Source organism: Rousettus aegyptiacus, unplaced genomic scaffold, assembly GCF_014176215.1.
Source record: "Rousettus aegyptiacus isolate mRouAeg1 unplaced genomic scaffold, mRouAeg1.p scaffold_m13_p_2, whole genome shotgun sequence".
Classification (NCBI taxonomy): Eukaryota; Metazoa; Chordata; class Mammalia; order Chiroptera; family Pteropodidae; genus Rousettus; species Rousettus aegyptiacus.
In genome coordinates this window covers 127,798,843-127,815,825 of record NW_023416295.1, presented here as the reverse complement: position 1 = coordinate 127,815,825, position 16,983 = coordinate 127,798,843, and the positions used below count along the sequence as shown (strand labels likewise).

The 16,983-nt window shown below is 38.9% G+C and overlaps 1 protein-coding gene across 7 annotated transcripts in view; it reads right to left on the bottom strand.

Moving 5' to 3' along the window:
* Positions 1-16,525, bottom strand: part of CBX5 (chromobox 5) — a 33,312-nt gene extending 16,787 nt beyond the window's left edge. Inside the window, exons 1-3 of one of the 7 annotated variants that reach the window (XM_036235999.1) lie at positions 16,370-16,525; positions 12,524-12,625; positions 804-982 (exon numbers count right to left, since the gene is read on the bottom strand). In XM_036235999.1, the coding sequence (XP_036091892.1) occupies positions 804-940 (137 nt within the window). In that variant the 5' untranslated portion in view covers positions 941-982; positions 12,524-12,625; positions 16,370-16,525. Of the gene's footprint in view, positions 1-803; positions 983-2,527; positions 2,727-2,768; positions 2,885-8,358; positions 8,497-12,523; positions 12,626-15,883; positions 16,186-16,369 lie in introns of those variants that run through there. The other 6 variants (XM_036235996.1, XM_016165485.2, XM_036235995.1 and 3 more) reach the window with 6 other exon arrangements.
* Between the last annotated feature and the right edge of the window lie 458 nt (positions 16,526-16,983).

Sequence of the window (16,983 nt, the reverse complement as noted above, 5' to 3'; positions counted from 1 at the left end):
AAAGAATATACTTTAGCACTTCAGCATAAAGCCAGTTACTACCTTTCTAGTCAATACTTCAGTATGATTCTTAAAGATCACTGACTTAAAGAGTTTCTTAAAAAAAAAAAAAAGATTGATGAATAAATGAATAGATGGATAGACAGGTTATATTAAAATGTTAATTGCAGAAGGTAGGTAGTATGTATCTGAGTGGATGGTTTTGTCTCAGCTGTATATTTGAAATTTTCAAATATAAATATGGGGTGGGAGACTGTGGCCTCAGAGTTAAGTCTCTTATTAAAGTGTTTCATCTTAGGACAGTTCAGAGATCCAAGGATAATTGTGGAAAGCTATGGGCTGTGGGGCTAGTTATTCTTCAATGTACATTATTTTGGCTTAGTTATATACAAGAGAATAGTAACAATAACAGTTTAGTTACACAAAGCTCATGTGTCAAGCTCTGTGTATCTACCAAACATCTCTATGACAAGTATTATTTCTTATCCTTATTTTACTGAGGAAAGAAGATTGAAAACTTAACTGAGATCACTATCATAAGTGGTAGTGCAAGAATCTGGACCCAGGCAATCTGGCTCCCAAGTCTATGTTAACCAGTTTATTATACTGCCTCTCAAAATCATTGTCATTAGAACACCACTCTAAGAAGGGGGAAGCTTTATTTAGTTTACTGTTGTGTCTTCTGAGTCTTAGGAAAGGAGTGCAGGTGGGGGAAAAAGAAGACAAAGATGGTGGTGGATCTTGGGGAAGTAAACCAAAGGTGTCTACTTCCGCAGTCCTACAGCCTAAGAGAAGGCACTTACTCAGAAAAGCCTTTCCACTTCAGTAGATATTCCACTTGCCCCTTAACCACACGCCTATCTAGCACCTTCTCCACGACGTACTCCTCCTCATCCTCTGAAGAAGAACTGTCAGCTGTCCGCTTGGTTTTCTTTCCCATGTCGTACGCTGTTCCACCTGAAGGACTAAGGCCACTGGGTTCCTGTAAATGTGAAGGATAAAATGTTTAGAATCCATGTGAAGATTCTTGATGAGATGCAGAGGGTATAAAACTGCCATGTACCCTTCTCTAAAGTCTTGAAGAATTCTACAGATAAATCCTAAGAATTTAATTAAAAAAAAAAAAGGGTCGATCCCCACTTTCCCTTCAACTAACAAGATCGTAATTGGATGGCCCAACTGTCTAACTCCTCTAATTTCATATTTCAAAAGACAAGTAGTGTATGTTACTCCTGGCAACTTCTGTAACTGTTAACAAGCCAGCAACTCAAAGAAAAATGTGGAAAACCTGAAGTTAAAAGAACTGTGATAGAAGTAAAACTTTCCCCCACTCCAAGGTGAGTAAGTTTCTTTATAAAAATGAAAAAGAAAAGCCACGAAAATGTAACTTTCTCTGCTCTGAGCATCTTGACTAGTTGGTCTCTTAGCAGCACACAAAAAAAGGTCTGCTCAAGCAACTTTCACATTTTCAGTAACTCGGAACATTTCTCTTAAAATAAATTGAGCTTGTCTCTTCAGAGCATCCATCAGTTCACCAAAGCAGGGCTGACACCTCAAATACTAAGCCTCCTTTTACATTTGGGGATCCAAGGGAAGCAGGCAAAAAAAAAAAAAAATTCAGTCCTAAGAAGTCAAAATCAGTCATTGGATCATTCAGTAATTCTTAAGGCTCAACAATTCCAAACAGTTAAGGAGGTACCCTCTCCTCTTAACTGGAGTTGACTTTGGGCCAAAGGAAGAGGAGGAGAAAAAAGAAGTCTGGCCCCAGACTCACATCAACATGAAGCCTCAAAACACAGAGGAGCCATTCATAGGCCCAAGGAAAGCTGAAGCAAAGCTGCACAAATGGAAATTGAGTTAAGCTCAGAAATATGCACGACCAGGGGGTACTCAAAGAGAATCTAGTTTTTTTTTATTCCCATGTTGTTACCATAATCATTTTGAAGAATTCTTCCTTAACCATGTTAAATGGTGCCTACATTCTGGATTACGGTGTAGCAAGAATTGTTTTCTTAGCTGAATTCCATATTTATTTTGCTGAAATTTTAAAGATTTTTTTCAGCACGCTCTATAAATGTTTCCATCTTGACCAGAAGACCACTCCCAGGATTAGGTAAGGCCAGTGATAATCTCAGAATTTTATTCAAGTCAAGTAGCATAAAGAGTTGCATTTATCAATTTACTTCAAATTAGCAAAATTTAAGAAATTATTCCAAGAATATATAGTTGGAAACCATATCTCAAGAACTTATAGCAATAGGTCTGCCCACCAAAAACCTGTCTGTACCCACCACTACCCTGTAATAAAACTAAGTTTTTCATCAAAATACTTTTTTCGGAAGAGGAGGTGGGCAGGAGAAATGTAGCTAAGGGGTTTCAAAATCATTTTTCCATGAATTTAGAACAGTCCTAAGCTTTAAGAAAAAAAAAAAATCTGATTTGATTTATTTAAAATAAAGTCTCCAACCTCACCAGAGACAGGAAATGTCATGTCCCAGGGAGAGTACCCCACCCCACCCCCACTCACCTTGGAATTTCCGGGAGCTGAGCAGTTTAGGTCAGAGCGCTGGGGTTAAAACCAGCCCCGGGTTAGATGCATGCAGTTAAGCATTGTGGCTATGGCCTCCCCTGCCTCATGAGGAAAAACAAGGATTTACATATGTGTTCTTCAGTTTGCGGGAGAAAAGAGGAAAATCTCTCTTTATACCTTCATGCAGAAGAGGCGCCCCAAAGGAAGATGATAAATGGGGGTTCCCTCTTTTACCTACCGGATCGCCCCAGTTCTTTCTTTCCCTCTGGGCTAACAGGAGGGGCCTCCCCTCCCAGGTCTGGGGCTTGGCGGGCTGGCAGCTCCCCCGCCCCCACCCAGCTGCCTGGGCGCCACTGCGCAGCTGTCCCAGTCCGTTGCCATGGCAACTGGCAGCAGTACTAGACTAACAGTGGGAGAGGCAAACTGAAAAGTTAAAAGCCTTAACTTTCCTTTTCAGTGAAGACTTGGGTGGAGAAGTTGGAAGGTACCTCCCTTGGCCTCGAGGCTAAGACATTCAGAGTTCAAGGGAATTTGTTCTTGAGTTTTAAATCCCAAATTTGTGCTTATTCCCCTAAATGCACTGGGAATTAATCAATACCATTTTAAGACCATCTAACAAGATTATAGCTCAACTGGAAGGGGGAGGGGAAAGGCTAGTTCCTTCTACAGGAGGATTAGAGCAAACCACCCACCCCCTAAATCAGCCCACCAGAAGCACTTTAGACAAGGCCTCTTCTACCATCTGTCACTGAACAGTCAATTAAAGAAAATTTTTTTTTGGTGGGTGCGGGGAGGCTAACAGGAAAGGGGGAAGGGAAGTATTTCAAAGATACTATAAAACTTTCCTTTCTAGGGCAATTACTAGATAAAGAGAATCTAGAGCCTTGAAGCATTACCAAAGAACCTCTAAACTGAAATTACAGAAAAAAATATCTAATCCTTAGGTAGTTTTTTAAAAAAGGGAGAGGAGAGCAGTCCAGCCACAACCATTACCATTAAAATTAACTCATTTGTTGTTCTTGTAATGTTATGAAACAAATTTTAAATTACTACCCATCGAAAATTCCATATATCAATAATTTCTAATACTTGAGAAAAAGAGGACTAAGATAAAGAAAAGAGATATTTAAGAGACTTGCAGTCCTACAAATTTTCATTTCTCCTGGCCCTAAAGAACATTTTTGAGAGCTCCAAAACCCTGCTCTGCTTTAGACATGTGTCTTTAAAGCCAGAGGTGGCAGCCATCTGAGAGTAAGAAAGAGGGACAATCAAAAGCAACCCAACTGAGGAAAAGGCAGAGAATTGGTGATTATTTTGGTTATCACACAGAAGAAATTACAAGATATGAGAGCAAAGTAAGACAGTTTTCAATTACAGAGAATTTCTTCAACATTGAATGGTCTTATCAGGAAATCTCTAAGTACAAAATGACTTTTTGGACTTTTCCTAATTTTAACTTTTCATAGTTAAGGGATGACAAGAAAAAAAAATCTAGGATGTTTTAAATTAAGATTACAGTAGCTAGAGACAGACAGAACGGTTAACTTGTTAACAGCTATAGACCAGCTCTGACAACAGACTGCTCATATTTTCTATGTATCTGCTGGAATTTAGAATAAATTTCCAGGTGGCTATTTCTGAGATTATCCGAGAGAAGAGCCAGGTGCTATTGAATCCCAGGAGTCTTTCTTATTTACATATGAATTTTCCAATCTGCTGCCCACAGATAATCCACATGGGCAGACACTTCCTTTCAGGATCTGCTGTGCCCATCCCAGATCTAGACCCATTTCACCTACTCCCATCCCCTTTGTCTATAGCTAATGTAAATCCTTTCAGAACAGCTTCCATCTTTCTCCACCAACCCCCCACCTGACGAATAAAAACTCTTGCAAAATTCCTAACAATGGACGTTTTCTTTCCTATCAAGCCATGATGCTGGTGGTTTAGACCACATACCACAAGACCAGTCTCTTTTCTGCTAGTAATAGCCAAATAAATCCTGTTTTTAAAAAGACTTTCCACCATGAAAGTTAAAATTTTTTGTTTAACTAGGACATGGAAACACTGCCAAAGGAATTAGATCAAGGTTCTGATTCTGTGATTAACTTGCCATGTGTGATCCTGAGTAAATAAATTTTAGATCTAACTCCGGAATCACTAAAATGGGCCAAATAAATCCCCACTGCCTACCTCCTAGGGAAAAAGTGAGTTTATGTTGAAACCAGAGCTGTTCAATCCCCTATAGAGAAGCTTTTGTAAAAATATTATAGGGCTGAATACAATGGCAGGAAATATGTGACCTTCCAAATTCTTAAGCCATTAAACCATATTACATGCAGTAACTCCCACAGCTCAACATGTTAGCAGACAGCAAGAAAAGAGGAAGAGTGTCTTTGTTAATTATGTAATGGTAAACTAATAAACCTTCAGAGAATAGACAGGTCCATTTTCTCTTAAGGGTAAAATACTTACTCAGATGCCTTAAAATTCAGAAAGGCATTGGATGGCCAAATGAAAAGACTAATAGTAATTCTGTGAAGAGTAAAGGACAGAAAATAATGAGAGCAATGCTAACACCTTAATGACATTGACTTTTCATTACAAAAAAAAAAAGTGAATTTAAGGAAGAAAGAAACAAAAATGTTCTGGAGTTCACCTCTCTTCCTCAAATCCTATTCAGGGAAGAGCAAAATCAATTCCCTTCTTTCTACTCTTAAGAAATGCCTAAAAGGCACAGGGCTGAGGTCCCTTATTCTTTGGGAAATGGGTTTTATAACAGCTGACAAATCAAATTGGGCCTGATGCCAGGAGTCAGAGTCCAACCATAATATTCTGTAAAGAATGGCATGCAATTGTCTTGTAAATCTCCTGGACAGTCACAGATCAGAAGCTGGCAAGGATGACGACATAGTTCTGATGGAATGTGTCTTATCTTAACCTTGAAGTTACAGATCTGCTCAGGAGCAGCAGTAAGAAATGAGAAATGCACTCAGACATCGGAAGGGACATAATTCTCTTTTAGACAGCGCGACCCAGTATATTAGGGTCAAATGAAACACAAAGCCAGATGGACAATTTAAGGGCTAGAGCCTGGACCAGATAAAGCATCAAGACTGGTGGTTCACGCTGAGCTTGGGAGGAGGGAACGTTCCAGTATGAGAAATGAGACATGGCTGGCAGGATGATGGAGTGATTGAAGTAGAATCCCAGATACCATGGCAGAGTTGAAGAGAGAATGAGCCTCTGAGCGCAACCTTATCCGTGTAGAAATCTCGATAGGAAGGGGTGAGCTGGCTTCTCAAGTTTCTGGAATCTTTCAGGCCTAACAGTTCTCAGCCCTTTCTTCATCGTCTGTAGGAACTCTCTGGTAAAGGCATCCACAACTAACAAGTACAGATAGATTCCGGCAATTTAACTGTCCCAAAGGACACAGGAAAAGAGCAGACCCCACCACCCCTTCATAGCAATGATACAAGGCAAGTTGACCTAATAGGCCTCTGTGTGTGTTGGGGCGGCGGGGGTGAGGGGGGGAAGCACGGGACACCTAAACTAGGGATCTGGTGAGGAGTCAGCTTTAGAAATATATCAAAGAGCACTGTAGTCAGGCACAGTCAGAATCCACATTCCAAGTCGATGACAGGAGACTTCTTTAACAGATGAATCTTCCAGAAAAAAAAGGGGGGAAGAGGTGAGGAGGTGATGCAGAAAGAGAGGGACAAAAAAAAATCCCACACATTATAAGGATAAAAGAAAAAACGTGTTAAAACTGCCGGCCCCCAGAAATTACAGAGAGGGCATTACAGAAAGCTGCAGAAAATCCAGAACAACAGTTCCTGGTTAACTATTTGCACTAACCAATCAACACCAGACACCAGAGCCATGTCTACGGGGTCTCTAGTGTCTGTCTGCCTAGTTCCTCCAGTCACTACTTTTTAATGCCAGCTGTCCGGGTGTCTTTTCTTAGATCTTGGTGTAACACATTTTATTTTCATCACTATTTATAAGCAAAAGCATATATAGAACATAATTCTAAAACTTTCTCTAAGCTTTCTTTGTATTATTTAAAAAGTCATGGAAAATAACTGGTAAGTTGCCTCACTGAACTACCCACTGAACTATCTGGAAATGGTAGTCAGACCAAATGTTAAAATGCAATAATCAATGAGTTCTTTCTTCATTTTAGAGTTTCAATATAAATTCTATAAGCCCACTAAGAAAGCAAAACCCCTCCAAAAGAAGCCATTTTAAAGAGCAGAAGAGGGTGAGAGCATATGCAAAGCTCCCTACCATGTTTACTAATTAAATATGCCACTGATGGGTGACTTCAGTAGGTCTAGGCTTGAAAACTTCCCATTCCTCCCCCCTAAGGCCCTTGGGGAAAGCTAGTGGCTTCAGTGAAGATTAAATTGTCAGCTATAGCATTGCCTTCAAAGTGTCCTCCATCTAGCCATATTGTAAGAAAAACAGATAAAAAGAAACCAAATTTACAAAACCATTTTATTCAGGTCTGTGTTCTTTGCTCTTTAAGGATCTAGAAGTACCAATGGTTTTAGGTTTGTATCTCATATTGCATAAAACTAAAATACCTTCTATTAAGATGTTTTCTTCCATTAGATTTATGATTTCCAAAGTATTAGCCATGTGGCATTTTAACAAAAACACAGCATAGAGTGCACATTACAGCTGTCCAGGCTGTCTCAAGTTTTGTTAAAAGGGCTGATAACTATCATTCCACCTCCACCAAAGCCCATGGAGCACCCAATTTAGGAGGAGTTAAAAGCTTTTAAAATATTCATTTAAGAGACTGGATTAGGAAAGAGTTGAGAAGGAAGATTAACTGTGGTTGTTAACACCCCTATCATTAACAAGCCACATATAGACAACACAAACTTTATTAATAGTGCAGAGAGAGGAAATGTGCTCCCTTTGGCTAGCACAGTTCCAGTTTGTGATCTTTTAAAAATAAGGCCAAGGCACTGCTTCAACCAGTCACAGAATGATTCTGGGGCAAAGTACTGTTTGTTGATTATCCAAGCCTCTTGCTTCAGTGAGCAAGGGAGTAAAGGGTCTTTTGTTCTTCAAGATTAAAACGTGTACATCACAGAGAGGCTGCCTTATAAATTTTATTTAGCTTTACTGTCCTCCAAGCTCTGACCACTATTAAAAAATATGAATGTGTACTAAAGCAATTCTCTGAACCGCTTAAAGTTATGTCTGGTTCACTGGTATATTTAGCAGTAACATTCAAATTCTTGATATCACATTACCAGATCGCAATCCACAAAATAATAATTTTATACGGGATGTTTTTTTCCTGTATTAAAATCTACTGAAGTTTTTCTCTCAAGTGGCAGGCTTCTTTAAATTCAGGCACACTTAAACCATCACTGGATAAGAGGTTAGATAGCCAATTATTCCAAGATTCGTGAGAAAGTAGAATTTGGCAAATGTCTTCTAGGTGGTGTTTTCCAACAACTTTATCCTTGGAATGTACTGAACTCATCTCAAGGCACCACAACCTTAGGTGGGTGTTAATCTCATACCCTCTCCTCTCTTAATTAAATGTGATGAAGTATGAACTAGTAGAGCCCGTCACCTTTCATGAAGAACCTGGCGATTTCATCATAAATAAATCTTAAGAAAAATGGGTAATAGCATTGTTTGAGTATATTACCATGAATCTTAGATTTTTACATATGACTCTGGCAGAACATGTTCACAAAATATATAAGGGTTAAAAGAGAACTAAAGTGTCAACCCCCCCAAAAAAACATTACGGTCATAAAGCATTTTTCAACAGCTATAAAATTAATATTGGTGCTTACCCTAGCATCATCTAGTTTGCGCAGATTTTGGACATCAGCAGCTTAAGGGTTATAGAGGCCCCTTCAGGTCATTTCAAGAAATCCTCTATTTTAAGGAAGAGCTTCTACTATGCCAGACAATTTACGTTCTCTCATAATCTAAGTTTAGTGAAGACATTTAAGAAACATAAAAATTAATTTGCATAACCATAAACTAAATCTCTAAAATATCTCTAATTTAACTGTTGAGACGGTATTAGAATTTAAATCAATATGCTAAAATCTGATTAATACATGCTGACAAAAAATTACATAATTAGAATAAGAAAGATATCTCAGACTATAAAACTTGAGGGCATAAAAGAGGGCATTCCTTCAACATGTGGGATAATTTTGTGCTATGCCATTACCTTGGTGTATTTGTGACATGAATTATATTGACGTCATAGCCTACAATTTAGATAAATAAAATCAAGCCAGTATTGAAAATTTTTCCATCCTATACAATAGTATAGTATCCTTGGCAGCTCCTTGGCCATCTATTATGATCCTGACCAATTTCTCTCTGTGGCAATTTAAAAGCTGTAAAAAAATACATAATGGGTGATGACAGGAGAAACAAACCCACATCAGAAATTATTGAACCTTGTAGGTCTTTGCAAGTGTCTCTATTGACATTTACGTGTGAGTTACTATGCCACAGTATCATAAAAGTATGCTCTACACTTCAGATATATTGATAGTTAAATGCAAAGAAAGGCCGCCATCAGATAAATGGCAAAAGGGATAGCCAATCTCAGACCACCCAGCTCTTCCACTGAGCATTGTGACATTACTTAATACAAATAAGATGTTTCTGACTCTCTTTGTCCAGTGTCCAACTAAGATCCCAATTCAAATCCTACACAAAAGGGATAATGAGGTAATTCTGATCCTTGCTCTAAAATTGTTTGGTTGGTTATGAGATATTTATTGAGGGCTTCCTAAGTGACAGGCACTGCATGGGCACTGAGTCTAGCCCAGTCTTCAACTTAATGGCTGAGAATTTTAAGTTTCTCCTTGGTTAGGTCAGTGGGTAGCTCTTTCTCCCAAAGTTGTTATAAAAAACAGCTACTTAAAGGCGCGACTTGTTAACAGTGACACAATCGGGACTAGGAATAAAGAGATGTGGGTCCCATCACAACTAGATCACTGAAAGGTAAAACTGGACAGTTCACTTAACCTTAAGGGTGCTAAGTTATTCGCCCCATTTATCTCATAGGTCTGCTGAGAAAAATAAATAAAACTAGAAAACATTTTTAAAATGTGAAGCAAATAAAAGTTAAATATCTGATAGCAGATGAAATTTAAAAAATGCTTTGGTAAATGTTTTCACTAGTTAAGCCATCTGGGCCTGTACTTTTCTTTGTGAGAAGGTTTTTAACCACGAATTCTATTTCCTTAATAGATATAGGGCTAGTGAGGTTCTATATTTCTTCTGTAGTGAGCTTTGGTAATTTGTTTTTGCATGGAGGTGATTCATTTCATCTAAGACACCGATTGTATTGTTCATAGTATCCTCTTACTACCATTTTAATGTCTCTAGGATCAGATATAATATGCCTTCTCTTATTCCTGACATTACTAATTCATCTTTTTTTCCTGATCAGTTTTGCCTGGTTTATTAATTTTATTGATCTTCTCAAAACACTTTGTTTCATTGATTTTTCTCTATTATTTTTTGTTTCATACTTCATCAACTACTCACTGCTTTTACCATTACTGAATCCTTTCTTCTGCTTACTTTGGATTTAACTTGCTCTTCTTTTTCTAGGTACTTAATTAAGACAGAAACATAAGTCACTAACTTTAGACCTTTTTGCTTTTTTCATTGAAGCATTTAATACTATAAATTGTAAGTACTTCCTTATTACATCCCACAAATTTCGATATACCATGTTATCATTTTTGTTCAGTTCAAACATTTTCTAATTTTCTTTGTGATCTCTTTGATCCATGGGTGACTTGAAAGTATGTTGTTTACTACAACTGCAGACATATATATTTCAGTTCTATCATTTTTTTCTTTCATATATTTTGAAGCTTTATTACTTGGGTAAAATTTAGGATTGTTGTGTCCTCATGATGAACTGATCCCTTTATCATCTTACCAGGTATTAGTTATTTCCCCTACTTATCTCACATCTGTTATGGAAAAAAACAAGAAAACACTCTGGAAAATATACAAGAAACAGAAGGTAAAATGTTGGAAGATAGAGGAAGTTAAAAATAACTTTAATGAATTTTCTGAACTATCTCTAAGTTTCATCTATGCTTGTCTCCAAGCACTCACATAAATGAAGTTTGACTATGTTTTATCAGATCCTTAGATATAATTTATCGTGAAATACTGAGCAAATTAGCAGTATATTATACTCCACAACTTCGTGTGAGGTGAGTGAGTCTTACTGATTTAAGGATGAGAAACAAGGCACATGGAGTTCAAGGATTTGCCTCAGAAACCAAACAAGATTTTCCAGCCTGTTGGTTGACCTCTTTAGCACAGGGCATTTTATTCCGACATAATTATGCCTGCCGGCTCAGATATGAATTTGCTTTATACTAAGAAATGTAGATTACAATCAGAAAAATACTTGAATTCAATTTGGTTCCTCTTCTCCATGGAAGAAACAATGTGTGTTATAAAACTTGACCTTGAAATAGTCCTCTTAACACCACCATCTTAATCACGTGCTTTCTAGTGTCTTTCCTAGCAATATAGCACTATGAAATGGGCACTCAATAAGTTTCAAGAATAAGACTGACTATATGTGAAAATATTTTAAACTAGGCCCATGATCTAGTTTCTTTCAGGTAGAATAATCTGTGTTTAATTTTGATGAATTACATTTACTGGAAAGGAAGCCCAGATGATAGTGGAAAATGGCCCAGCTAGTCAGTCCATTACACTTTTTAGAAAAATCACACAAAATTAATGAGTACAGTTTGTTACCCTGTGTTAATACCCCAGATACTTAACAAGCAGCCAACTCAGTCCTCAGTCGTCTTTCTCTCAACTGCTAGGTAAGACCATCACAGAACTACACTGGCCCAAAATACTAGAATGAGTTCTTGATTTGCATTTAAAATTACTGAGTTCAAAAACAAACTCCAAGACATTTTGGGAGTAACTTCTTGAATGTGTTAGGTCTAGAAGGCTGTTAGCTATCACCTACCTATCCAATTCCATCTACATAAGATGAAGAAACTAAGGACCAAAGAGGGCAAATGGATCACTCAAGGTTACTACATCACTAGTTAATGGCAGAATAGGAACCTAGGTTTCCTGAGCCTTTTTTTTTTCTCCATTTGCCTCTCATTTTTTAAAGTTACCTTTTCTTTTGACTTAGGTTAGAGAATCAAGGTGCACTGGTCAGAATGATGGCCCCCAAGATATGTACATGTCCTAATCCCTCGAACGTGTGACTATACCTCACATAGCAAATGATATGATTAAAAGATGTGAAAGGAGAAATTTATCCTGAATTATCTGGGCAAACCTTAAATGCAATCACATGTATCCTTATGAGAGGCAAAAGGGATTTTGAGACAGATACACCGAGGAGAGGAGAATGTGAAGACAGAGCAGAGAGAGATGAGGTAACGAGATGAAGCACATGACCACCAGAAGCTGAAAGAGGCAAGGAAGGGTCTCTCCCCTAGAACCTCCAGAGGGTGGTCAACACAATTACAGACTTCTGGCCTCCAGAATTGTGAGAGAATAAATTCTTGTTGTTCGCTGCCACCAAGTTTGCGATAATTTGTTACAGCAGCCATAGAAATAAAGGGAGAAAATAAAATTTTAAAAATCACAAACATACATAAAACCAATTACTGACTCAAAAAGAATTGTGCTTCATGTGACCCAAAGATTGCCTGAAACCTCCAACCCCTCATTTCAAAGGGAAAAATGAGGTAATCGCAGGATTTAATTTACCCAAAAAATACTGGCACATATGAGAAGACACACTCAGAAAGTTTTAATATTTACATTGCTGCTAAGAACAGTGTAGGTTTCCCCCAAACACGCTAGCTGGTAGAGCTCCTGGGCAGACTAAACACAGGCAACAGTTGTCACTGTGGGTGTTCTGCCAACACAAGTGTAAAGTTGTCATCAGAAATGAGTATGTGACTTCAAGAGGCTTACAGAAATCCAACAAATCTGCGTCTCGGACTCTGCACAAACCAACTCTTCTCAGGATGACCTGGACTCCTTCTCATTAGTACAATGATCAGCTAAAGCCATCCTCTATAAGAAAGGAAGAAAAATCAAAGTTTATTTCGGGGGGGGAGGGGGGATGATTGCCCAGAGTCCAAGTTCATAAATAACAATGTGTAAAGAGCAGCCATACTGAGATAGTTACACGTGAGATCTCACACCATAATTTACTACTTTAAAAATTAATATCCACAGCACACAGGTTTAGGCCCAATTTCATATAAGGTGAATGGGAATAAAAATAGACCAAGTAAAAGACAAAAAAAAGGAAAGAAATGCTTTACCAGTGGTTGTTAAATGGACTATTCTAATAAGATATATAAATCATGCTATGTAGTTAAATAAAATATCTCAACTAAAGCTAAAAATACCAGTCTTCCTCAGAAACCTTTGTACCCTGGATACCTTTCTTTTCTAGAGCTGTAAGGGCTCTAAAAATTTTGAAAAGTTTCCTGTACATAAAAATCCAGTCACTTCAGAGGTATGTTTTTTCTCTTTCCTCAATGATAAACTCACTCACCTACTACCCAGATAGAAGCTTTCTAGTGATTGGTTTTTAGTGAAGATGTTATTTTCCCTTTTAGGTTTGGCTGCAATAACATGCCTCTGAGGCCTAAGTACAGGTGCTTGAAATTTAATTTTTGTAACACAAGCTCAACATTTTGGCTTGCTAACAACCAATCTAGGTTCCCTAAAGGTAGGAAAAAAAAGTTTCAAGTGAGAACTTTCAATGAAAAATTATGCGCCAAAATTTCCCCACCAGAGAAATGTTCACCAGACCTACTAATTATAACATTGTAAGATAATTCACAATATAACAAGCAATATTTGCTTGCACACCACAGTAAACCAACAACTCTATGTTCAAATCCTGAAACTTTCAAATGAAAATATATCAGACATCAATTACAGGGTTCACAGATTAATTTTCTAAATCCAAGTAGCTGGGGCTAGAGATGGGAGGAATCCATGCCGAGAGTAATTAATCTAAGGTGGCATAATTTGGTTACCTATTCTAAAGATCAGTTGTTTTCCTTTTTTCTTTAAACCAGGGATCTGCAGCTCCTGGGCTGCAGATAGGTACTGGTCCACCACCTATTAGAAACTGGGCTGCACAGCAGGAGATGAGCAGGGGGACAATGAGAGAAGCTTCACCCGTTTTTGCAAGGGCTAGCATCACAGCTTCAGCTCCACCTCCGATCATCAGGCATTAGATTCTCAGAGCACAGGTCCCTGTTGCCAGAAAGGTTGGGGACCGCTGGATCTGTGAACAGCTGTGAAATTGGTTCAGCAGAAAATGACTTGCATTTTTTAAGAAAATGAAATAGTGTACTGTAGATGCAAAATTATCAAGAGTGCTTTGCATATTTATTTGTACAGTGAAACTTGTTTCGATATGTGTACAAGTCAGGATAAAACGTATTTCTTGTTCAGGGTCAAGGTAAAAAAAAGTTTGAGACACTGAACCAAAAGAATACCAGTAAAGGAAAAAAGCTTAACTTAGGTGAAATGTAAGAAGCATCTGAGCCAAGTCTACTTTCTTAAAAAACATATTTGCCATTATTTTAGATAGCCAAACAAATATAAGATGCAATCAAACATGTTTAAATTACAAGAAATAGTAAAAACCTTGATGAAATTTTCCTTTTATCCAATGGAACGAGAATCACATATATATCTGAAGAGATAATCATTAAGATTTAGTGATCCACTTAACAAAAGCCACTTCCTAAACACTCCACCCATCTACTCCCTCTATCTAATTTCCAACTGGTAAAAGATTTTGACAACATAATCAACTCTAACAACTCTCAGTTTAAATCAGTATTTTTCAACTGAGGGAGATTTTGCTCCACAACACTACCCTAGGACATATGGCATTGTCTGGAAACATTATGATTGTCATAGATTGGGGTAGGGGGAGTCGAGATGTATTTATCCTGCCAGAAATGTCCAACAGTGCTGAGGTTGGGAAACCCTGAAGATCTAAACTATTCATTTCAAACCTATATCCCTTTAGTTATTACAAACTAGCAGTTACATTACTAGTATACCTACAAATAGTTTACAACCAAATATGAAATAGGTTTGTCCTTTTCCAAATGCCAGAGAACATATCTCCTCTGTTCATTATAAGCTCAACTAAAAGCACCTGTCTATAATTTATGTCAGAAAAGTCTCTAATGTAAGGGTACTTCATAAGTAGTTGAATTTACTATAGTATTTAAGCATTTTCCCCTTGACCCTAAATAAACCAATGAACAGTACTTATTCTGACACAGCCAAAATGTGAATGTCTGTACTCTACTAAAAATCTTGAAATATGCAGAATAGGCATTACCAACAGGAGATGGACTGCATGTAAAATAAACACTTTGAAGAAAGTAAAACCAAAAGACAAAGGAATAATCCCAGTGATAGATGAGCCCTCCTGTCCCCAAACCCTAAAAATAACCCTCCTTAAGCAGCTTCCTTCTTACCCAAATTCAGATATCCCCAAAGGAATAGCTGAAAGAGGGGCTTAGAAACTCTTTAACGGTATGAAGAAAGATATATATGGTGGGAAAAGTTCCTCAAAGAAGAGACTACGATAAAGGTACTGGGGACATGGATAATGCCTATAAAGTACTTAGCATGATGCCAAGAAGGTACTAAGCACTCACAAAGGTACCTTGTTTTTATTTACACTTCTATACCAAGAACCACCTTAGTTCGTGTAAAAACAGCACTTTCTAGAGGTGTAACGAGAATGGTGGTGAGAAATACGTGATTAATGGAACACAAAAATCCACTGATTTTAATTTTAATCATAAATTATCATCTGTGCAAAGATTTAAACATTAGAGATTCAATCTGTCCCGATCCCTCCACTGTATGCCTAACAGTAACTTACTTGGGTATGTAGCTTTCCAAAACTTTTTCTATGGATTTAAAAATATCAAGTTATCGGTGGAAACATGGATTATTACGTAGATTTTTCCCGGACGCCTTTCTAGAGATTTATCCTATTCATCCTAACATTTCAAGTCAGTCTTCCTAAAAAAAGCTAGTTCTCAAAGTCAAAACTTCTTCCTTGCTCCGCCCAAAACCTATAGTGGACGTTGACATGTACCGAAGTGGGGCGGGGGGGACGGGGGAATACCAACTCGCGGTATGCATAAGCAAACGTATAGTTTCCCTATAAGGGAGGTTTATGGGATGGAGACCTAAAGGCTTCGTTACAGAAGTCACTGTGGATAAAACATCCACCCCGACGCGCCATCACAGGTATTGAATCCCCTTCCTCACCATCCCAACATCTAAGAACCTCCGTCTTTTTGAAGCGCTGACTGGACGGCCTGGACAAGTACTCTCCGAGGGTTCGCTTCAGATTTGGTGCATCCATTTAACCGCCCAACTCCCGCATTTCCTATTGGAGTCAAAGCGGCCTCTTGGCGGAGCCCAACCTACCGCGCGCTTCGTGCTCATTGGCTCAGTGAGATGCTGCTCAGGAGGGGGAAACCCGCCTCTGACGGCCCAAGGACCGATCAGTCGGAACCTAAAAGCAAACCCAATTGGCCTACACACTCGCCAGTCAAACTATTCGGCTGCAAAGCGCCACAGAACCTACAAAGATTAAAACATCCCGCCCCTGTCCTCCCATTGGTTGGCCGGACCCACTGTTCCCCCTTCACTAGCCCCCCACCCCGCGGTCCATTCATTTCGCACAATAACGGGCCCCACTGGAATCGGTTCAAGACCTCGTGTAGGTAGACAAGACTGTCCGCCACTTACCCAGGATCGAGACCGATCACTTACACCAATGTCTTGCCTGTTCCTCTGTGGTGAGGCCGGACCGCAAGGCACCTCTGCCGCCGCCTTCTGCGCAACGCCAACCGCCCGCCAAAACGGATCTTTCCCTGCGCCTGCGCGGCCAATCCTGGGCCCAGACCCCTTCTCCGCCCACTACGCCTGCGCAAAACGGGACACGACTCCCGCCACTACGCAGGCGCTGTAGGTTCGCCGCTGTCTCCCGCCCGCCATTTCACGTGCTCCAAGAAGCAAGCGGAACTTCTTAATGCGCCTGCGTAAACTCGCCATTTTACTACACATGCGCTTAGTGAGCAGTTGTTGCAAAATATAAAATTGTCACATTCTATTTTTTAACACATTGTATTAACCATCTTAGACAACTGAGTAGGATGTAATATTCGGGGCGTGGAAGGTTAAAAAGTTATTTAAATACCTTAGGTACACTCAAATATTAATGATTGGTTGGCTAGCCAATCGCACGAGTTAAAATTACTCGGAAACCAATGGACCCCGAGGGGTGGAGACTGCGTAGAACGCCCAAACGGATGACGTTAATCAGCAATGCGGCACCACAGACCAATAGTTGCATGAAGGTA